At 28.0% G+C, this 26,066-nt stretch overlaps 1 protein-coding gene across 1 annotated transcript; it reads left to right on the top strand.

Annotated features, from left to right (window-relative positions):
* Nucleotides 1-427: 427 nt before the first annotated feature.
* LOC113372329 (dual specificity mitogen-activated protein kinase kinase 4-like) lies at nucleotides 428-3,223 on the top strand. The gene is given in 9 exon segments (XM_026612653.1): nucleotides 428-683; nucleotides 784-1,071; nucleotides 1,657-1,827; nucleotides 1,830-1,958; nucleotides 2,024-2,065; nucleotides 2,068-2,188; nucleotides 2,257-2,386; nucleotides 2,451-2,677; nucleotides 2,956-3,223. Coding segments are annotated over 9 exon segments (1,326 nt in total). The 5' UTR covers nucleotides 428-652; the 3' UTR covers nucleotides 3,143-3,223.
* Nucleotides 3,224-26,066: the final 22,843 nt, after the last annotated feature.

Below are 26,066 nucleotides of genomic sequence, written 5' to 3'. Positions count from 1 at the left end.
ACACTTTGACGAAACCCATGGGTACGCCACGAATGATCTTCGTTAGCCATTTTATTTGTGAATGCAAAGATTATTAACTAATGTATTGAAATTTTGATCAAATTAAACAAATACAACAAAACAGTTACAAGCAAGCCATTTTAATATCATACAACTACAAGAATTGACAGCAATGACAATAACTGTCATTGTGACAGTTCTTTTCTACACCGTGAAGTTGCCAAAATACTTCAGCCATTAAATTCTAGACTAGCGGTCATTTTAAATACTAATAAAAATGCACAGATAATATTAGCATATTCATATTAATGTTTTATTTTATATTTTCACCAATATTTTAAATTTGCAGTTAAATTTATTATGAACTGTAAAATACGCAAAACATTAATCTTTCGCATGATGTTTTGACATTCGTTCTGCAACCAACGTCAGATCGTTCAATAATGTCAATTTTCTTTGATATCACAGGGAGAATTCAAAGAAGTTTTGTATAAATAAAATTAATTAGTGGTGTTTGTTTATATATAAAAAAATATGAACGCTAATTTCGGTTCATTGTTATGGGTATCAATTTTAACAAAATAAATGCATCAACTGTATTTTGTGTAATAGGGTAGATTAGGGTGGAATTCAATAGGGATCTATCTGCAAAATGGCAGACCAAGGCCATTCCTCAAGCCAGGGTGAATATATTATATTTTGGTTAATAATAATTATATTGAGTTTCTACTTAATGTTGTAATCATTTTCCAAAACTCAACTATTGATTTTTTTTTTTCATAGGAAACAACAGGCCCAGTTTCTTTGACAAACTAGATTTTCAAACAAATAATACTGATATGAGTACAGAAAAAAGACGTCAATTGAAACTCAATTTTCCTTCAGGCCCTTCTGGGGGATTAGTATTTCCACAACCACAGGCTCAAATGCCTGTAGCTTCAAATTGTTTTCCAGGTTTACCTAATAGTAGTCCACAGGCATTTATGAAAATGAGTAACGATACTTCTGTTAGACAAAAACCTTCTTTAGGAAGATTGCCTAAAAATAATCAAGATTTCATTCAGGAAAAAAACACGGTAACTAATATTTGCGTCATAAAAAATTACTTTTTATTAAAACTGCTTCTGTTCTCAAACTTCATTATTTGCATAAATTTTCACAGATTTGGTCCAACTGAGCATAAGAAAATAAGGTAAATTGTACCCAAAAGTTGCATCAGCATGATCGTATATTAATATTAATTTTTTATTTTGGTGTGAAATAAATCTTGTTTAGATACACAACATAAATAACATTGTTGTATATAACATTTAACAGCACGTTTGTTTTACAAATAAATTCTATTGGTAATCTTGAATAGTGGTAAAAATTATAGGCATTTATTATGCTCTAATGTCCTAGGGATCACTTTATCAATCAAAGTTATATAAATCGGGAACTGAATATTATATATATATGATTAAGAATATATTATTATATGAATAAGCTAAGTAATAATTTTTTGTGCAAATTTTCTTATAAACCATAATTATACATCTTATACGAAGATTGCCTTCAATAGTATAGTGTTATTTATTTTTATTAAATTTTGAAGCTGAATGTTTTCTTTTTCTATTAAATGTGTTTACAGTTGTAAATTTGTTTTATTTTCATTTTGCAGGGAACGTTTGAAAATGTGCCAAGGTCTACAATCTTCTGGAAAATTGCAATTGGCACCCGGAAAGACATACGATTTTACATCTGAAGATCTGCAGGACCTTGGAGAGATAGGTCGTGGGGCATTCGGAGCTGTAAATAAAATGGTGTATCGTAAAACTGATACAGTAATGGCGTTAAAAGAATAAGGTCTACAGTTGACGAACGAGAACAAAAACAGTTACTTATGGACCTTGAAGTTGTTATGAGGTCTAATGAATGTCCATGTATAGTTCAGTTTTATGGAGCTTTATTCAAAGAGGGTAAAAAAATACATATACGATCGAAATAAAATTATATGAATCTATAATTTTTTTATATCAGGGAGACTGTTGGATATGCATGGAGTTAATGGACACATCATTAGATAAATTTACAAGTTTATTTATGATAGATTACATGAAACAATTCCAGAGACAATTTTGGCAAAAATCACAGTTGCTACGGTAAAAGCTTTGAACTATTTAAAAGAGAAATTAAAGATCATTCACAGGTAATTATTAATATGTTGTGTGACTATGATGTAAAGTCTTTGAATATAATAACAACAATTTTATACAGGGATGTGAAACCAAGCAATATTCTCTTGGATAAATCTGGCGATATAAAATTATGTGACTTTGGAATATCAGGGCAACTAGTGGATTCAATAGCGCAGACTAGAGATGCTGGTTGTAGACCATACATGGCAGTAAGTTTTCAAGAAAGTGTTCAATATATATTTTATAAAAACATAACCCCTAATTCATTTGTAGCCCGAGCGTATAGATCCTCAACGAGGAAGAGGATACGATGTTCGAAGTGACGTGTGGTCCTTAGGAATCACGTTAATGGAAGTTGCCACTGGTAGATTTCCGTACCCTAAATGGAATTCAGTGTTTGAGCAGCTTTATCAAGTTGTACAAGGAGATCCACCAAGACTTACTCTTGAACACAATGGAAATTATTTTACTCGTGAATTTGTTACTTTTGTGAATACTTGGTGAGTATTTATAGACTCATGTATTTGCTCACCAAATAATTATTTTATATTTATTTATAGTTGGCATCAAAATAGACTTAGATACATTTTATACAAAAGCTAGACCTCATATCACTTTGAGCATCTTTTTGTGTTAAATGGTTTTTATTTTTTGGATTAAATAAGTTTTTGATTTTTTTTTAAATTTGATTAGATTAAACGGTTAATACTCAGTTCAAAGTTTTACAAGTATTGATATTTATCTTTCTATAATCAAAAATATGTTTTTATTTATGTAGCTTGATTAAAGAAGAAAATCAGAGACCTAAATACAATAAATTATTGGAACATCCATTCATTAAGCAAGGAGAGCAAAGTACTACTGATGTAGCTTCGTATGTGAGTGGAATTTTGGATGCTATGGCTAATAATGGTGTGACGCAATTCACAGCCGATGAACCAGCACAGAATTGGGCAGAAGGGTGAGCTGATATTTATAATAAACTATAAAAAGTGACTTAAATTGAAACATTTCAATTTCATTAAAAAATTTGTGTTACAAGCATGCAAAATGAAAATATTAGTATTTGGGTTTTTTTAACATTATATTTCCAAAAAATAATAATGTGATGATTGAAATTGAAGATGTTTTGTTATATGAAGGGTGCTTTAGTATTTTTTTATCAACATTACATTTATATCTACGAGGTTTTTCTATTTATTTTATATTACATAATTTATATTTATCACCACTTCTTTATTTTTTTATCAATATGAATCATTAACTTTTTTTTTTACTGATGTATTGATATTAAAAAAATGTTGATGCTAAGCTATTATGACTATTTTGACATAATACTATAAACCCCATTTTTCATAATTTGTTACCTGAATATATTATTTAAATTCTTCGAATACTTTTTTGAATGTACTTTTTCATGATGATATTTTATGCTGTCAAAGACATTTTGTTCTGGATTATTTGTTGTTATAATGTTGATTACTATGTACGTATGCTACCTTTCACATAACGAAGCAAATCTTACAGTGTAAAATTCTTTAATTCACTATACTAGTGGTAATTTTATTATTGAATAAAAATAAATTAACTGTTGTTTTTTACTTGACAACAATTTCTTAACTTATTGAAATTTGATAATGAATATATTCTCGACAATTACTTTTGAATCAAGCATTGGAAAAACACGTGTATGCAAATGTAAAGTTAAATTATGAATATTAAATTTTACACACACAGATATATATATATATATATATATATATATATATATATGTGTGTGTGTGTGTGTGTGTGTGTGTAAATTCACTGATTTAAGAAAATAGTAGATTTTAATGTTTTGTTATAATTAAATATAAACCGTTGTATTTAAATATACATTTTTATAATAAATTATTTCAACTTGTACTTACAAACACCAAATAAGACATTATGGGCAATCATTATGAAAAATCACAAAGTAGATTTGTTCAATTATAGCAACGTCATTTATAATGAAATCATGGTAGATAACGGTCTATGTTCTGAATATTTTCAGAAGTTATTAATTAATGTTTCACATGTAGTGAACATTAGATATCCTTAAAAATGTTTCATGTGCTCGCCGCTTATCTAGTTATAAATAGTTAATTTATTCAGATGCACAAAGTCCATTAGACCTTAAAGTAGGAGAGACTCTAATAAATTAGTATTAGTTAAGATGTATACTTTTGACTAGTTGAAGTAGTACCTAAAATCCAAAATAGGTTTTTCAAATGGTTGTTATAAATTTGTAAACAATTAGAAAATAGAACATTTGTTGTGATACATGTCATAATAATCAATATGAATTATTATGATTATAGAACTGAAATTTCTTTTATTTGAAAAAGACTATAATAATCATGAAAATGATTTTATAATACTGTAAATGTAGACTTTGTCTTGTAAGACAGTTTTGCATTATGTATATATGGTTTCTTCTTTAAACAAATTCCGCAAAATATTTGTTGCTATTTATATTATTTGTGCAACATAATTTTGTTTTGGAATTAAATTTAAATTTCAGGATGCTTCATAGCTTTGTAGCACATAAATAATTCTTACAATGTGACTAGTTTTGCATTTAATTCAATGGCGACGAGTTTTCTTCTATGTCTATATTAAGTTTATTACAAATATATGATAATTAAAATATTTCTTTGCCCTTGTGCTCGTATTTTTGCTTGTTAATGGTTAAATTCACACTCAAAACTTTGTTTGTTTATCCTGCATGAACAATGTTTCTATCCACAATTCTTCATGACATTTTATACATTTAGTTATAAAACGATGAACATTTACATTTTTGATTTATTTCAATTTGTCTTTAGAAACCAGATTCAAATCATTTTTAGTGGATTTGTTTCTCTATATTTTATATGAAAAAATGGATTACTATATTTTGTAAATACTTGTAAATAGTTTTCTTCACGATTTTAACAGGTTCAAGTTTAATAATAGCCTTAAGATTTTTTAATTCCGTTGCATAAATTTTGTATATAATTGAGCAACAGCTTTTATGTAAATTATTTATATAACATTGTGTGTAACTATAGTCAATAAATTGATAATATAAAGTTGAATTTAATTGGATACAATTAATACAATACGGTTTATAATAATTTATGAAGCAATCGTTTAATTGGTTCCTAGTTTTATAATTAAAAACAAAATATATGTTTATAAGATGTATTTACAATTATTTAACAATACATTCAAATTTAACAAGCAAATGGATAACAATAAAATGTATATAAATATAACTTTTAGGCAATGAATAAATCACACGTACAAGACAATTTTGCTTTTTATAATATTTCCAGATGAAAGCGCACAAGTTGATATTTATACTGTTATACAGTTATACATTCATAAGCGTTACTTAAATTCGAGTTCAAATATGTCAGTCATACAATCTTCATAACCCCTGCTGTGTATGGTTTTAGTTGTTGAAATTCAAGACGTTTCGTTACATATACTGGCTCTAACTCCAAATTGTTGTGTTATTGACATGCAGGAGGGAAGACATAAATAAATAATAATTATTTCTAAACATTATCAGTGCTTCCAACCGCTACTTTTTTTCAAGACATGCTTGAAGATTGGCACATGCACGGGGTATGGTTGCGGTACAGGAACTGGAACTTTGTGTTCCACATGTACTGGATATGGCTTTTCTACTACTACTGGATATGGTTTTTCTACTGTGTATGGAACCTTCTTTTCAATCACTTCTGTTACGACTTTGTAAATCGGCACATGTATCGGCTGTTGCATAACTACGTGAACGGGATAAGGTTGAGGAATGCCGATTTTGACATATTGTGGAATTGGAACTGGGACAGGGTGTGGAATTGGTACTCCGACTTTTTGGTAAACTGGCACAGGCACTGGTTTTGTTTTTTCGGAAGTTGTTGTGTGTACGTGTGTTCCAATCTCATAGGTTTCGCCTCCATGACCAGAACCACTGCTTCCGTAACCGGAACCGCCGCCATATCCAGAATCACCATGTAGCGCGCCAGCGTACGCACCGCCGTAACCACTGTGGGCAATTGTCGAATATCCGCCTCCATAGCCGCCATCTCCTCCATGTCCGCCGCCAAATCCGCCATCTCCACCATGTCCGGAGGCAAAACCGCCTCCGTAACTGGAGGTGTCGACATGTCCTGCACTTGCATAACCGCCACCGTAGCCGGAATCGCTACCGTAACTGGATTCACCACCGCCATAACCGCCATGACCAGTACTTATGCCGGTCCAACCACCACTTCCAGAACTGGCTTCATAGCCGCCTCCATAACTTCCTGAGCCGCCACTGTAACCTTCCGAACCTCCGCCGTAACTCGAACCACCTCCACTCGTACCGTAACCGCCGTGTTCTTCACTTGGTCTGGCCGACACCAGGCACAGTGTACTTATCAACAACTGTAAGAAAAATTAACTTGAGTGAAAAATCTATAGATTCTAATTCTTGTACATACTAAACACAAATATATTGTATTCTATCAATTTTATTTTCGGGCACATCGAAACGGGATAAAATTTTGAGTGCTATGATATCTTTGTTGATAAGTGCTTTCATTTTTATCGTTGGAATCTTTTACCAAACAGAGCAATACTTGTTAAATTTGAACGCGCTCACAAAACTTCAATTGGCATTTCAATTTATTTACATATCATATTTATATAATTTATTTGTTTCATAATCGAATTATTATCGATTTTTCATATAACTGTACTAATTGATTATTTATTACAGTTTTCTTTGCGTGCAAGCTAACTATTTCTTGATATTACGTTCCATTGTTCCACTTGTAAGAGCATTGAATAATATTTACTTAACTATTTATTACATTAGTCGGCATATTAGATTTTTTAAATTGATACGAAATGTATTCAACCATAAAATATCATATGATAATCATGATATTTATTAAAATTGATCGAATTTATTTATATTGGACACATTTGTTCAGTATTAGAATATTTAATAGTTCTAACATGTTTTGATTGTTTATATGTTTCATTCATTCTCATTTTAATATTAATTTCAGGAAATAAGTGAAAGTAACTTTACAATAGTCATGTGACAGTTTTATACATTTACTTATATATATATATATATATATATATATATATATATATATATGTAATTCATTATTCATTCACATTTCTGTGTTACGGCCAATTGTTTCGTGGAAAACTTTTAAATTCTACTTTAATGTGTATGCTATTTGAAATCAGCAACATCACAATTGCTTTTTAATTTGAACGAAACGAAAATGATCTGGAGTGTTCTATCGGCTTTTTAGAAGGATGGCGAAGTATTTCTTAGAATTTAATTTGTTTTATCTTTTTATTTTTACACAAGCATGCGCGCACACCTCAATACTCATAACTTTAAAGGAAATATTTCATTTATTATGCATGTTTTCAGAGACTTTGCATTTAATTATGAATACTTCTTCAATAATTTTTTGAGAAGAAATTTCAAACCATCGTTTCAATAATTACACGAATTATTGAACACATCATAGTTAAATCTATAATTCGAATAAATATTTCTTAGAATCATTGAAAAAAAAAAGACGATTGAAAGAGAACGTCTAATTACGGTTCGCGGTTCAGCGACCTAGCATAAATTATATCATTGGATTTTAATTTTTGCACTGCTTTTTTATTTCGCCGTGTTTACTTTCAATTCCACCGATTTCGTTCTTAGTAGGTGAAAAACGATTAATTGAAATTAAAGTATACTTTCGCTATTAAAGTCTGAAGACCTTGTAAATGGTCATCTTTTCGAATTTCCGGATTCAGAAGTTACGACGAATTTCTAGGGGTCAAACGAACGATTACAATTTGTAATTTATAATAAAATTATCTTTTGCAATTACACATAAGGAAAAAATATTGAATGGTTATAATCATGCAATTGACTATTTTGCATATATGATCAGAAGAAGGTCCCTGATTTTTGTATTTGAAGAAAAAAGGAAGTAAGAAATTAAAATCGTAAGGATAAAAATTCTCATATTACAGTGAAATTATTATTATAATAGAAATATTAGTGATCATTATTGGAACAATTTTAAAGATTTTTTAATTACTGTGAAGTAACGTATCAAACGTATCTTAAACAAATTTCATTTTATTAAACTTCAATTTTAGGTCTAAAAACGTCCAACATTCGGAAGGAAATTCAATTATAATGAGCAGAATTTTTAAACTCTGAAGGAATATAATAAAATTATTTCAATCTGATTTATTTGAGATATTTTAAAAAAGTTCATAAAATAGTTGCAGCTTTTCTCGCGTATACGTTCATAATACAGTGAATGTTTATGATGATTAAAATGTTCGGAGCAATAAAGGCAATAATTTCTGTTCTCAATGAATGTACTTTTTCATCAATTTGTAGGCATTCATAATATTGCGGTTTTTACTCGAAATTTGGCATACGCAGTAATAAAAAAAAACTCATCATAATGCTTGTTACATGAAAAAGCGTTTGTTACACAATTTTATATGTTATGATGTACTGAATGTTAATACAGTATGAAAATTTTGAGCATGGCGTATAATTGTTCAATTTTGTTACCGATTACATTTTATGACGCTATTAACAACTGTTTAAGATTTTTATTACTGTGTTAAAACATTATCTTCAGTCGTTTTATATGAATCTTATTAATGAATGTGAAAATAATTGATATATTTTTACTTACCAATTGCTTTGGTTTTAATTTGTTTTAAATGTTATATTTGTGTAGGTTTCACTGAGGTTTGCACGAACTTTAGTCAAAAAGTAAATTTAAAGTTTTTGTAAATGATCGTTATATTTTCAACGTTTAGTTAGTATCAATTTTATAGTTGAATTTAATGATTTTATTAACGGGATAAATGATTGAATTAATTTTAGTATTACCGTGTAGAGATGGAGTAATAATGAGTATTAATTTTATTCTATTAAATAATAACAAACAATGTAAATTACTTTATTACCATTCAATATTTTTGCCGGAAGCAACAAATTTGCTTTGATTTATATATTTATATCAAGTCATAAATTAATCAATTAACACGCGAGAAAAAAAATGAACAATCAAGCGTAAGTGATAATGAGAAAGTTAAATAATTCATAAATAATTAATGACTTTTAATTAATAATGTTAATTGAGTTAATATGATAAATTATGCATTATGAAGGTCGAAGTTTATTTTAGCCAGAAAATCAGATTTTCTAATATTATATTTTCTCGAAGTTTCTAGTCATTCTGAATCGTTGAAGTCCAAAATTGGAAAATCATGTATATAATTCGATTTTTGATCTTTCGACGTTTTTTGGACTGAGACTCTTTTTTAAAAAAATTATTAACATTCGATGTAACTCTATAAAGAGTCACATTTTGTGAGATGATCGGCCGAGACTTTTTTTTAGAATTAGCATAAATATATAAAATTTTTTGTCCACGTTTTTGCAAAGACTTCAAAATTTAAAAAATAATTGTTGTATTTACTTTTCAGATTTTGTAATAAAACTTGGTGATAGATTTTATGTTTTTAACGAACATCGTAAAACATTGTGATACGAAATGTTTTGCGAACATTTTCATTTAAAGTTCTGACTACTTTCGGTAATTTTTGTTTTCAAATGCTTTAAGGACAAGGATTTCATTTAACTATTTCAATTTAAATTTCCTTATTTTAAACGAGCATAAAATTTAGAATAGTACTGATTACTTTCAGTGATTTTTGTTTTGCAAATACTACAACGACATGAGTTTCATTCAATTATTACAATCATTTTACAATAATTTTGATTTATTATTTAATCTGCCTGTTCGAAATTACGTTCTTATTTATATTTGGTGATATTTATTATTTTTCAATCGTATCTGTAATTTTTATCAAATTCATCATTTTCTCTATTTTTTATTCCATTTAATTTTCCCATGTTTTCCGGATCAATTACATCACTAATCTCGCTCTTTTTGCCAGTGTTAATATTATTTTTTAACGAATATATTCTGAGTGGATAAATAGATATTAATTTGGAAATATGAACAAACAACACTTTTTATTAAATAATAATTTTCACAAACGTTTCGAGACTAGGTTTGTCTCATCATCAGTGTGTTATAATTTAAAATTTAAAATATGGAAACCTAAATTAGCATTATGTGTTATCCGTTACAAGTCGTTCGATATGATAATAAATTAGTGCAAAAAAGTGTTGTTTGTTCATATTTTGAAATTAATATTATTTTTTAAATTTGAACTAAAATTAATAATTCTATCTCAATTTTTATAACATTTCTTAAAATCTATTAAATTAAATAAATTATCCATAAGCATTAATAATTATGAAGATTTATATTTTCCAAAATAATTGCAGTAATTAATTACTTATATATACAATTAATTACAATTGTTTTGTAAACTTGTCAAATTTATAAAGGATGTTTTTCAATTTTTTTTATTGATATTTTGCAAAAAATTAAAATTACGTTATGTTCGATAACAATTTTAATTTAAAATTTAAATAAATATTGAAGGATTGAAAGAGTGTTTATCAAGGATCATAAAAAATGTACAAAATTTTTCTTTTTTAAAAATATTTTTTGTATTTTGTTTTTTATGTTAGATTGAAATTATTTTCTCGGGCACCAAATAAATTTTGTTATTCGTTTTGATTAAAAAAAAGTCTTTTTGGAAAAAAAATCAAATTAACCACTTAGATATTTATTTATAATATTCGATTTTTTTATTAAATTAAAATTAAATAAATATTAAAAAAAATGAAATATTAATGCAACTTTGTTTTTTTTTATTTTTCGAGAAAATAAATATTAGATAATTGTTTTTATTAATTATAAATATGTAATTAGTGTACTTACAAAAAGTTTCATTGTTCCTATATATGAAATTTAGCACCCGGCCTTATCCTTGATCGAGTACACCACTAGACTGAGACTGTGATGTTTGATTACCTGGCATTTGTTTTTATACTCCAAAGAAAGGCGTATTAGGTGTTTCGAAGATGGGGACGAGTTTCGTGTGAGTGTATAGAGAAAGTAATATCATAATATTACTCTAGTTCATGGGTTTTTTATTTTGTTATTATCGAAGAGTATCCAGTTTTGCTACAGTTTAACTTTGCCGGAGATAGAAAGACTTGTCTTCTGTTCATTGCCAATGCAAGTATTACCTTCTCTTACTTACATGATTGACTTTCACTTTCTATGAAAATTTTTGCTCTTATTATGTTACTGCGTTTATTTGGTCAGTTTGCTTACGGCGGATTAGATAATACATTTGTTGATCCTTTTACAGACGACGTAGGTACGTTGAACTTTTGGTTTTTTAAACGCCGGCCTTGTGGATGTAAGGTGAACGCGTTTTTCTTTGCGATTTTAAATCGATTCAATGTTACAGTTGGGAAAACAAACTATTTTTCATTCATAATCTTCAAGTCTTTGCATCATAGACCATATTCTCAAGGTTGTTAGTATACACATCGCTGTTTTATAATTTATTATCATGCAGTGTGCATATTATGAAAGAAACTTGCATTATGTATAGTATCTATTTGAACTGCGAAGTTTACTATTCTTTTACAAGAAGTATTTTACTGTAGTTTATCTGGACTAGTATGAGTCTGTTCTGAGAAAAGATGTGTATTAAACATAAAAAAAATATAATTCGATAATGGTCTTTGTATAATTTTCTTGAGATTTTTCAATTTTTCTGAAATTTTAGGAGACTTGTCAGACGGAAGATGAATTGAGAATTTTTGAGAATCTAACGATGTATAATACTCTACATAATTTTTTTTCAGATAATATAATAGGACTGTGACTTTTATTGATCTTAATATTTGTTGTTGTGTATAATTGACAATTCACTCTAATACTTTCAAGTTTACTTTGCCCTATCTAATCCAATCCTTCAATATTTTTCTAAAAGTTTTGTATTTATTAACTTCCCGTAGGGCAAGTTATAGTAATCGTAAAAAAATCGAAAATGAAAATTTTTATATATCTTTACGTTTTAAAACCATCTGAACATTTTGGCCAACCTTAGAAAAAATGGAAGTATGTGTGTGTGTGTGTTCGGATACAAATTTTCGTCGACGATTTCGGGATCACGGAAGAAGCGATTTGAATAATTCAAAAAACATTCGATTCGTATTGATAAGGAGACGTGCTGAATAGTTTTTGGCGAAGGCAGGTCTAGCCGTTCCGAAGATATGGGGCAAAAAGTGCCAAAAACAATAACTCAGTTTTTAAGGGAACGGAGCGTCCGATTTGAATAATTCAAAAAACATTTCACTTGTATTAACAAGATGAAGAACTGATCAAATTTTCATGAAAGCATTTCTAGCGGTTTCGGAGATCTAGTAAAGAAAGTAAAAAAAAATGCCATTTGGCGGTCAAAAATGATCATTAGGCATATGCATATCAAATTATCAGATATTTTATAGATATTTTAAGAATAAATATAAATTTTGTTTTTATTTCTATGGATTCCGTACCAATATTTATCCGCTAGACGGCGACGATTGCTTTGAAAAAAAAGTTCAGAATTTCCATATTTCAAAATAAATTTTTCTTCAAAAAGCCTTTTTTTTAAAAAAAAAGTAAATTTTTGTCAAAAATTTATAGTTTCTCAAAAATCTAATATTTTCAGAGTACCTTGTTTTCCAAAAATGTTAATCTTTAAAAAAAAAAAAAATTTGGTATGGGAAGTTCCAGCAATTTGCCTTAAGGTACGATGCCATGCGCCCCACTAGTTTATTTTATTATTTTGGATTCCGGACCAACAAATAACCGAGTTTTCTGAGTTTTTAAAAATCTTCTTTTATATCATTTGTGCTTTATTATGGGCTGAAAATACACATCTGAAGGAATATTAATATTTAGTATATTGAAAATGTTGTCTTCGTTTTATGTGATCATGGTTACTTCATATCTATATCTCGTACAATAACTGTATTATATATATATAAAACTATTATTTATAATATTCAGCAGTTCTGATAGATTATTGCATTCGTCCGGTACTATCGTTTTCCTTCTACAGATAAAATTGTAATAACTTGATTTGCAGTTTTATATGTATAAGATATGAAATGCCAAGGCATAAAAAATGTAGTCGTACTGCAGCGTTGAAAAAGATATATTTTTCTTGATTACTGTAATTCTAATTAGTGAAATTATTTGAATATTGCATCATTTGCGCAAAATATTCAAAGAAAACTAGTTGGTTTGGTATTTAGCCTTGAGGCAAGTTACATGAACTTCCCGATATGTGTAAATAATTGACTTAATCAAAAAAAAGTGTAAATAATATACTTCATCAATCCTACTTTAAAAAACGATAATAATTTTAGTAAAGTTTGACGAATTTTTAAAATTAAACTACTTGTCGTAATGCCGTAATATTACAGTAAGTTCTATAAGACCATGATGTATATCGCCAAAAAAAAGTTCCATGAAAATCGGCTTAAAATTTTTTTTTCAACAGTTAATTACAAGAAAACGGCTCGGTAGATTTTCACCTAAAATTAATCAGTACCATTCCCAACGAATATCTTTCGAACAGTTTTTGATTTTTTAAAATCGGTTCGGTAGGATGAGCTTAAATGAGGACGAAAATTTAACACTTTTTTTTAAATTGCAAAGAAACGGCTTGGCAGATCGTCGCACAAAACTGGCAAACGATAGTCCTCACCGAAATACATCAAATGGCTTTTAAATTTCTGAAATCGGTTCAGGCGCTTTTGAGAAAACGTCGATCAAAAGTCTAATTTTGACAAATGTCAAAAAAACTATACCAATTTTTGCAAACTTTGACGAATTTTTAAAGCTAAACGAGTTGTCGTAGGGCCGTAATATTTTAGTATGACCTAGAAAACTATGGTATCTACCGTCAAAAAAAAATCATAAAAATCGTCGTTTTTTTTTTTTTTTAAACGTTATTACAAGAAAACGGCTCGGCCGATCTTTACCAAAAACTAATCAGCACGATTCCCAACCAATATCTATCGAATGGTTTTTGAATTTTCAGAATCGATTTAGAATTGCGGGCTAAAACGTGGGCGAAAAATTTTTCACTTTTCTGCAATTTACAACGAAACGGCCCGGCCGATCCTCATCGAGATACATCGAATGGCTTTTAAATTTTTTAAAATCGGTCCAGTCATTTTTGAGAAAATGTCGATTTACGGCAAAAAAATCTGTTCACATACACACACACACACACATACACACATACACACATACTTTTTCCAAATTTGGTCTCATTCGATTCAGAATGGCTTGAAACGTCGAGAAAACATAAAATTAGCGAATCGGATTTTTTGATGAAAACATAAACTTCTCCTTCGGGAACTTAATAAGTAAGATTTGTACTACTAATTAATTAAACATACACCTTCTAATCTACATATTCAAGAGCGATAAATCACATGTCGGTTTTTACATTAATATAAAATAATAGCCATCGTGAAGTTATTAAATTTTAATAACTGCATAGACAAGCCTTACGCTAATATAAAGTACTATATCCACAATATCTTTTTGTAGAATACTATAATATTTTCAAAATGCATGCTAATTATGGATAGACTCCAGTAAATAAACTATTACTGAAAAAAATTGAAAGTATAGTGTCGAAGATGGGTATGATATTTGTCAAATGCATATGTTCCAATATTTATTGGTTATTCGAAATTTTCAATTATCAGTCATCATTAATTTATATTTGTAAAATGCATACGAATTTTAGATAGATTTCAATGAGTAATTTTTTTTTTTTTTAAATTTGTTGATTTAATTTTAGGTTTTTTAGGGTCAAGCATTTGTCTCTGTCTTGTCTTGTGGCAGATATAAATGAAACATATTCTTCAAAATTATAAGCATACTTGAATGATTATTTTGAATTTATTTAATTATTTTTATTTTTTTAAATCATTTTGTTTGTCCATGTAATTTGGATTTTTAGAGACAATTTTTTGAGAGTTCGTTTATTCATTTGTAGACTTTCATCCATTTTCTTATATTGCATAATACTTCCACTTGTTTTTAATCTATGCCATACATTAACGTCGTTGCATATCAAAGAATTATTAATTAATTTACATTCACCATTTCTTATATTCAGCACTCATTAAATACTTGCGTATGAAGCTGCTTTGTTTTTAGTTGTTAAATAATTTTTTGTTATTCTAATTACGATAATACTATAAGCAGCAGGTAATTAAAAAAAATTGTTAAAATCTTTTTTGACATTTTGGCTTCCTGTTATATCTATTGTGATCTTCATATGTAAATCGGTTGTTGGGATAAATGAAGATTTAATTATAAAAACACTTTCCATTCATCTAGAAATTTATGAGAAAAAAATGCGATTAAAATATATTATTATAATATGTGATTAAAATATATTATTATAATTATTTTATACTTAAAATTAATCAAACATCTTACAAATTTGTCTCATTTGGAGAGTCATATCTAATATTTAAATCACTGTATTATTTCAAGATAGATTCACATATATATTATATTTTTTTAGTGGAGTGAACGCCTTTTTGCTATTATACTTTGTTTACTGACTTCTATTTATTTATTCACATCTAATACATTTATTATTTAATATTTTGAATTGAAAATATACGGAAATATTTTTTTCTTTAATTTTAAATGTTTATTCATATAAATAATTTTTGCAAGAGTACTTTAAATGTATTTAATATATCGACTTTTGCCCTCCTGAATTATAGAACTACGTTAAAAAACGTTATTTCGATTTATTCTAAACTACTTATGGCTTTTCCTATTTGGCAAGAAAATATTTTCATTATTAGCAAATAATATAGAATATTTAAATTGTTGAGATGAGCATAGATTTGTAATACATTGTCATCTTTCTACCCTGGAAAAATTAAGAAAAAATATGGATAGTGTAATAAAATTCAGAAAATACATTTAAAAGCAATAGATTAGCAGTAACTATGAACAATCTTCTAATTGTCCTAAAAATTATTTTTTAATTGGATTGTTCTTTTAAATTACTAGATTAATAAATTTAACGAAACCCAATAAACCTAACTTCTTTGTGTATTTTTCTACAATTGGTTAATTCCAATATATTTGTTTGAATAATGCATTTGTGGATGTTTATATAATCTATCTTTGATAAATTTGGTTATATTTGTTTTGAAATTTTATTTAAATTAAATGATTATTTGCTATCAAATAGGCACGTGTTTGATTTTATTAACTTTTCGATGGAGAAGTTTATGTTTTCATCAAAAAATCCGATTCGCTAATTTTATGATTTCTCGACGTTTCAAGCCATTCTGAATCGAATGAGACCGTGTTTGAAAAATGTATGTGAACAGATTTTTTTGCCGTAAATCGACGTTTTCTCGAAAACGGCTGGACCGATTTAAAAAAAATTACAAGCCATTCGATGTATCACGATGAGGACTAGCGTTTATCAATTTTGCGCGACTATCAGCCAAGCCGTTTCTTTGTAAATGTTTGTTAAAATTAAAATTAGACGATTAACTTGGTATAACGATAGAGTACTTGGCCTTATTGAACATACTAAACCATTAAAGTCCTACGGAAACTGGTTCAATTATAAAAATTATTGCTTTTTGAAAATTTTCTTTTAGAAAATACTCCGAGTTAACATGTTTGTTCCTTTTCAATTATGTGTAATAAATGCACTCGGAATACTACTAATCACTCATAAATTAATTTTCATTGATTAAGTCGAATATTTACGCATATCGGGAAGTTCATGTAACTTGCCTCAAGGCAAAACACCAATACCAAGTAGTTAATTTAAGAATTAGTTACATAATTATCTAATCGCATAGATATATTTTTTAAACTTGGAGTTATATCTTTGTATTGGCTTCAAGATGATTATGTACGTGTCAATTACATTTGATTCCTTCCATAAATCGTCTTGTCAATTACTTTTACTCGACCATTAAATTTTAATCGAATCTGTCATTAATTTTCGAATAAAATCTCGGACGTGAAATACACTAATTGAAATTTGCTTCCTCAGTTCAGTATTATTTTATACTGGTAACTTTTACAAAAAGAGATTACAGCTAAATCGACGATGAAATTATTTGCTGGATTACTTCCATTGCATTGCACATTGAACTTGTCATTCAGTAGAAATTGCTGCATAACTTGTTTACGAGATTTTTCAGTAAGCAAACTGCTTTATGCAATTTTATATTTTGCATTCAAGTTTGCGATTCTGGAATGAAATTAAATGAAATATATGTGAGTTTTGTTCTATTTATAATTTGTTGTTTTCTATTCTATCACAGAAGTTATTGTATAAATCACAAGGTTTATATTAAATTATTTAAATGATATAGTATCATTGAAAAGAGCTTTAAGCTCGTATCTTTGAATGTAATGATTAGAATGCAAGATATTAGAACCCGCATGTTGTATTCTTACATAATTCACATAACGTTTTAAAATGTTATTTATTTGCTTAATCATCTATCTACATAAGTCATTATATCAATCGCTCATAAAGTAGAAAATAAATAAATATAAGAACTACATACAATAATGCAGCTTTTACAGTGGTGACAAACAAAAAGATAACTAGTTGGAATTGGTATTTTGCCTTGAAGCAAGTTACATGAACTTCCTGGTATGTGTAAATAATCGACTTAATCAATAAAAATAAATTAATTTATGAGTGATTAAAAGTATCTAAAGGAGTGGATTTATTACACGTATGTATTTGAAAACGAACGAACACGTTAACTTGAAGTATTTTCTAAAAGCAAATTTTCACAAATCAATATTATTTATAATTGTAGCAATTTCCGTAGGGTTTAGTATGTTCATTTAGACCAAGTACACTATCGTTATACCAAATAAATCGTATAATTTTAATTTTAACAAACTTTAAAAAATCTACTTATTTTCTCAAACTGATGAATTTTTAAAATTAAACAACTTGTTGTAAGACCGTAATATTTCAGTAAGTTCTATGAGACATTGGTATATATCGCCAAAAAAAGTTCCATAAAAATCGGCTTAATTTTTTTTTCAACAGTTAATTACAAGAAAACGGCTCGGTAGATTTTCATCTGAAACTAACCAGTATCATTCCCAACTAATATCTTTCGAACAGTTTTTGATTTTTTAAAATCGATTCGGTAGTATTAGTTTAAATGTGGACGAAAAGTTTAACACTTTTTTTCACAAAACTCACAAACGATAGTTCTTATCGAAATACATCGAATGGCTTTTAAATTTTTGAAATCGTGTGCCACAAACCCATAGTGTGCTTTGGGTACGGTTGTGACAAATTTTGTGGGTACGGGTGTGACATGTAATTTTTATCCTTTTCGGGTGAATAATGAATAGATAATAATAAATCTAATATACGTAAGAGAAAGTGAAAGAAAAATTCAATATAAGATAATCAAGATTTTACGAATTTTCTTATTTACTTTGTTTAAAAATTTATGTTTTGATATAGGGTATAATAATATTGAACAAAACAAAATTTTTTAGACAAAGATAATAAAACATCTTTGTAAAACCTTCTTTATTTCTTATGTTGAATTTTCTTTATCCTTTCTCAAAGCTTAGTTTAAATGAAACTAGATTATTTTGCGTTGTTTTGCGTATTTTTGGCAATAAAGTTTTTGACAATAAAAGTTAGTAATTATACGTATTGTTTTTTATCCTAGTTTTATACCTCTAACAATCGTCCTTGGGGGTAGGGGCGGTTGTGACTCTCGTCCTTTTCTTGGTTGATTTGATTTTATAACTAATTCATCGGAATTTCAGTATTTCCATGTAGATAAATGTTCAAATTATCATTTACTTTACTTTTCTTCTATCTAACTGGCAAATTAATAAAATTATTGCTGATCAAAAAAAGGGTAAGGCGCAACCGTACCCAGTCTCCCCTACATTATTTCTAATCGAGGCTGCAGTGCTTAATGATTAATTATTATGTTATTATTATATGAATGAAATTATGTTTCCAAGAGAAATAGCTCTTCTCGACATTAGTGCAAGTTAAACATAAATTATCACTATTGTAAAATTTTGATAAATTTATGCCAAATATAGATAGGGCATTTTTTAGCTTGCCTTCTAAAAAAGCCTAGTACCTAAGTAGTATCATCACAAAATCTCAAATAACCTTTAAGTTTTTATTGCCGTTTAAAAATCAATAATAATACCGATGTAAGATCGTATTACATAATATATATTTAAATATTTATATTGTCTTTATAATAAAATTCAGTCTAATTTAAAACACATACAGAAATACCTTCGACTAGATTGAATTAGTGGGGCGATGCAAAGAGTGGGATATTATTTAACTGTCAGCACAAAGTTGTCTGTTTATATTACAACTTCGTATTTTGAACATATAAGGTCTTCTCTGCTTTGATAATAAAATTAGTTTTTTACTCACAATATAAGTTTTTACTTCTTTAGATGCACGTTTTTTTATTTTATTAAAGGATTTGTGCGGAAACTAATTATTCGATCACTCTTTGGTCAATGACACTTGTTCCTGAAGCGGATAATAAAAATTAAATACTTATTAGTTTTATTATTATATATTAATTATGTCTATGTTTAACTGTAGTGTACATATTTTTATAATCTTTGTTTAGAAATTATTGTAAGTAGATATTTTCTATAATAGTATCCAGTTTAATGTAAGACGTTTACTTCAAATCTATGAAATGAAATGAAAAAAAAAGAAAATAAGAGTTGAATTTGTACTGCTTCACTTAATTTTTTTGCACATATAGTAAGTCGATAAACAGTTTTGCAAGGTTCATGTTATTTGTGTAGAATTTTGCAAATGTTTTTTTCTTGCTATTCCAAAATGAGCAGTAATGATCCTAAAATTTCGGTATAGGTTTCCATTTTAAATTTGGCCTGTTTTCACTTGAATTTTTTGCATAAATTATTTGTGTAGAATTATGTAAATGTTTTTCTCTGGCTTTTCAGACTCCTAAGTGAGCAGTAGTGATTCTAAAATTTTGGTGTTTGCTGTTTGTTTTTGGACTTCCTTACTTAATTTTTTTTGCATACACAATAGTATTTAAAGTCGATAATTCGGTACAGTTTTGTAAGGTTCTGTAAGTTATTTCTGTAGAATTATGTAAATGTTTTTTTTCTTGCTATTCCAAAATGAGCAGTAAGTATCCTAAAATTTCGGTATGGGTTTCCAGTTTGAATTTGGACTTTTTCACCTAATTTTTTTTTTGCATATATTATACTTGAAGTCAATCATTCGGTACAATTTTGTAAGTTTCAAGTAATTTATGTAGAATTATGTTTATGTTTTTTTCTGGCTTTTTATATACCCCTAAGCGAGCAATGACGATTGTAAAATTTTGTATGAGTTTCCAGTTTGGGTTTGGACTTTTTCACTTAATTTTTTTGCATATATAGTACTAGAGTCGATAATTCAGTACAGTTTTGTAAGGTTATTTATGTAGAACAAGTTATTTATGTAGAACTATGTGAATGTTTTTCCTTGGCTTTTCAGTGCGGTTAAGATTCTAAAATTGCGACAAGTGTTTCCAATTTGTATTTACATTTGTTGTATACTACTTTTTCTTTTATATTTATTATATTATCAAATATTATAGTGGAAATATTAGTAATTTAGCAATTAATTATTGTTTGGTATTAACAATTCTATAGCCAAATTGTATTAAAAATAAGAGCACAGAAATAATTTCACAAACTAAATTAATTTTTTATCGAATATTTTCATTATTTATTTGCTGAAATCTAAAAATATAAATAAATGAGTTAAATCACAAACGGATGCTCGAGAATGGTTCCGCTCTAATAATGCGTTTATAAATATTTCTCACAAATTAATAAGTGCATTTGTAGTAATGGTAATATATGATATAATTTGAAGTAACTGCTTGATCGTGCAGAAAACCAGATAAATTAGAGTAATTTGTTTGATAAATGGAGAAATGGTGATCAAATCATATCATATAATGAAAATCTCCGCACGCAAAAGGTACAAAAAATAAAATGTTTCAGAGCATATTATTTAACCATTATAAGCTTAAACTTGTTGTGAATGGCATCGTGCCTTAAGGCAAATTGATAGAATTTTCCGAAACTTAATGAAATATTCGAGGAGTATTAAATGTTTTCAAATAGATTATTATAAATAATGTAAATTTTATTCTTCTTATTTTATAAAAAGTAAATAAACAAAACTTAATCAATTGGATTTAAAATAAAAAACATTGTCAAGTATTATATAAACTGAATTGCTAAGTTAATATTATTTATATGAAGTAGTATATAAGTGATGTTTAGAATTTTAGCTGAATCATTCAAATGGGTTAATCCGTACGCCCGAAATCGTCGACGAAAAATTGTATCCACACATTCACACACACATCCATTTTTTCTGAGGTATGCCAAAATGTTGAGAAACCTCTACGGGAAGCTAATAAAATTTTAAACGTTTGTGAACCCTTAGAAAGAAAAGAATATTTTCGGAATCACAAAAATTTTTAGTTAGCACTATACATATATCCCATGAATATAAAGGTATACCAAATCTAAAGTTTTATCACAATTTCAATAAGAATTGCAAACAGTTGCATCGACATTTTATTCTCTCTGAATATTTTTCATCTATGAATCATTTTTTTAGAAATATTTATACTCTTTTTAAATATTAATTAAAAAAGTCGATGATATTGTACGAATGTAAGTAATAAAATCAGGAGCGTTTCTAATTAATAGAGTCATTATACTGTTATTGTCTAGGGTCACCAATGTTCAAGTTTTTTTGATAATTTAGGAAATTACTGATTTATTGTAATGAGAATATTATTTTTTATGATGAATATTTAGCCTTATGCCTTATGAAGATAGACTTTGTTATGATTTTGTGATAAAATATAAACTAATTCACAGAACTAGCTTTCATTTGAGCTTTGTCAACTTTGAATTTCTCTCGCCTGACTCTGAAGCAACACCTTGCACGTATATATAACAACAATTTCAGATTGCATTTGCTCAGATTTGCTTATTATTGCGTTCATATGATTACATAGAATTTCTGAATTTATACTAAACTAAATCCCAAAATAATTGATTAACTTCTTTTAGGGTAAGTTATAGCTAATGCACCGAAATAAAGATTATTGCATATCTTCACGTTTCAAAGGTTTCTGAGCATTTTGGCATACCTCAGAAAAAATGGATGTTTGTATGTGTGTTTTGTGTGTCCGCAATTTTGTGTCCACGTTTTCGGGCGCACGGATCAACCGATTTGAATGGTTCAAAAAATATTCGATTCCTATTGATAGGGTGCTGATTAGTTTTTGACAAAGGCAAGTCCAGCTGTTACGGAGATACGGAGCTAAATGTACAAAAATGGCAGTGTTTGAGAGATCCCATCATCCGATTTGAATGATTCAAAAATTCAAAAAACATGAAATAAATAATTTTAACTTTGTAATTCAGTTTATATAATTTTTATAAATATTAAATAATTTTCGTTACGATACGGGAACGCACGATGCCATACACCATTAGTTTTAATTATTTATTTTACCATTATAACAAATGCTTCCACGTTGTCAGTATTTTAATTGTAAGATGTATGGTACATTATATTCATTACCCATACTTTTGATTAACTAATATTGTTATTTTGCCGAGAAAAAAAAATATCATGACGAAATGGCTATTTGTAAAAATTTTACAAAACTAGAATAAATTCATATAAGTAACTATCTATCTTAAAAAAATCTATTAAAAACTGATGTTAATTGGATAAATTGTTTATTATTACCTATTTTTTGGTCCCATTCAATGTTGGCTGAAGATTGGCTGTTTCTTTGGAAATCTTTCTGTATTTGCCCCACTTTTTCTACAAAAAATATATTATTGTTTTGTAGATATTCTTGCAATTAATAATAGTTGCTACACATTTTTGAAATGTTCTGCCAAAATTCAAACCTGTTCATACAAAATGTTAAATTTCAGAATATTCAGTAAAAAGATTAATTTTGCTTAATTTGCATTTATATATTAAAAATACATATGAATTATTGTATGTAATTCCAATATGTTAACTGTTCGGATTTTGTTATATTATTTAGAGGGTTGATATTTATTTTATTTAAGAAAAATTAAATAAATTAATTGATCCAAGATTCTTACCGTTCAATGCAGGTACACATCCATGTCGAACATTCTATTCCATCCATCAATATAATTAAAATAACTAATTAATTATCAAAAATAAATAAAATTCTTTTGTTCAAAATTCAGACACGTTTTTAAACGAAACAGGTTAGTCAAAACACAAAACTGTTGTGAGAAAAGTGTAATCGAAAAGATTTTCATGGAATAGCATTTCCCACTCTTGAAGAAAGAGATCAGGGAAAGTGAGCATAAAAGAATAAACAAATTAATTGTAATGTCGCGAACGTTAAACCGCAACTTAGGTTGTTTTATTTCAAATGTTATATGAATATATGTAAGTATGCTTCCGTTACAAATAGAGAAGAGCTGAGGATATAGTTTACTCAAAACGGAAGTACGCATTTCCGTAATTAAATTTTGCTCTATGGTAGAGCGGGGCTTAAAGGTCCACAGGTAAAAAGGTCCACCAGTAATATCTCAAAAACGAGTATGGTTAAGAATTTCCTAACAACAATATTTGAAAGTAGAGGAAAGTAAGGATTCTTACGATATCAGGTGATACAGTGCAATGTTTTATAATCCATAACAAAAGTATTTTTGTTGCTGTTAGTTTTCTGGTTATGAGCACTGTTGTTTAGTTTTCGAAACCTTAATTTAATTTTTAAGTATACGTTATTTAATTGTTTTATAAAATATTAATTTTAAGATTGATTCAATCGAACAATCGGCTATATACAGTTAATTCTATAGTAATGTAACATAATAATGTTAAACTATGTTATATATACAAACACATACAAACACACATACAGGCACCTATACATACACACGTACATACATACACCCGCAATGCACTTATATGTAGACTCAAACATACTAGTAATGCTAACAAATTCTAATAAGTGTTATTTCTTTAGACAATATTGATAAATGTACTATGTGATGAATTAAAAAAGTTTAGTTCGACCACCATTGATACTCTATTTATGACCTCAATAAATAGTTTTTTGTGATTTTGGAAGATTTGTTCTTAATCCTTGTCTCGGGCATATCAACTTAGTTTTGCTAGAATCTCAGGGGAATCAATTGAGTCATTTACCGTCTTATAAAAAAAATAAGATCAGTAATTTGCTGTCCTTTGCTTAGGTTATTGGCCTCGCATTTTTAATGACTAATTCTTTTCGATTGCAAATGTAGCTATTATTTCGGGAATTCCTTTAAAACTAAAAATAAGTCATTGGACCTGGTGCCTCTTGGCTGTCCTATTTTACCCGCTTATTGGTTAAAAAAGACTATGTGACAAACTTTTTTAAACACCCCAAAAAACATATTTCTACAATGAAAAATAGCTGGGAGATGTACTGAACATAGTCAGATAGTTGTGGGTTTGATATGTGTTATTTGTTGTCATATAATTGGCTAGGTTTCGTCAATATAAATGCTCAAAGCCAAATTGAACCTTATGTTGCTAACAATATTCTATTATAATATTTGAAACAGTTTAATACAGATACAGTTTGAAAGTTTTGCTCTTCCATTAGCTCTCCGTCTATATAATCTCTTATGTCTCTAACTCCACATATGCTCAGGTGCAAAAAATTGCATATAATTATTTCCTAGTTTCTGAATCGTGGGGTTTTGGCCGCGAAGACGGCGATAGTACGAATCTAACATATATATGAAATATTGAGAGTAGCGGGAGTGGCTGTGAGACTTCAGAGCAGATAATCTTCCGTATTGAAAGTGATTGGATATTTTCAACGAGTTTGATTTAATCTGTTTTTGTTTTAGATCTATTTTTTGCATTTAGAACGTGTTTTGAATTTACTTCTGATGGGATTGCTTTGATTCGAGATATCATTCCACCCACGTTAATAAATAGACACTCTCAAGTTGTCAATACAAAGTTTTATACACACTAGGATTCCAAATAGTTCCATCAACCTCGATCAATTGAATCTACCAATTTTAAAATTGTCATTTGTTATTATTTCGTGAACTATAATAAGAATGTGTGCCAAGTTTCTAAGCAAAATCCGTTTTTGAAAATATACTATTATTGAGTCGAAGCCATAAACTTCGCATATGTCGAGAACAATTGAATGTACCAACCTTAAATTTTAATTATATATATATATATATATCATATAATATATATTATATTTTTTCAATGTATTTGTTATTCATCACATTAAAAACTTGCGAGAAACAAACTTTTTTATAGTTACAATTAGCTTTTAATTTATCGAGTTTAAGTATAAAACTTATTCTATATTGCATTTTTTATAGATAAAAATTAAAATTGGTTTTTACAGATTATAACCCTTCTTTTACTTTATATTTTATTTTCACCTTTTGCCATTGTCGAACTATATGTTTTTTATATATTATAAGATTTTGTAAAAAATGATACTGTTATTTGCTCACCTTGAATAAATTTACGCTATAAATTATATGCAGCAAAACCCTAATTAAAAAGAATGATAAATTTGTTTGATATTTCAAACAAATTAGCTTATATACACATAAAATTTATAAAACGGGGATGTCCCGTCTTATCTACAGATTTCCATCATATACATAGATTACTAAGAATTTGTAAATGTTACATACATTTTATAGTGTTGTATTTTGA

The sequence above is a fragment of the Ctenocephalides felis genome, unplaced genomic scaffold (genome assembly GCF_003426905.1).
Source record: "Ctenocephalides felis isolate EL2017-DRISC unplaced genomic scaffold, ASM342690v1 CF-g0.4_SCAFFOLD_01604, whole genome shotgun sequence".
NCBI lineage: Eukaryota > Metazoa > Arthropoda > Insecta > Siphonaptera > Pulicidae > Ctenocephalides > Ctenocephalides felis.
Note: the sequence above shows the minus strand (reverse complement) of the source record. Positions and strands in the feature narration are given on the sequence as shown.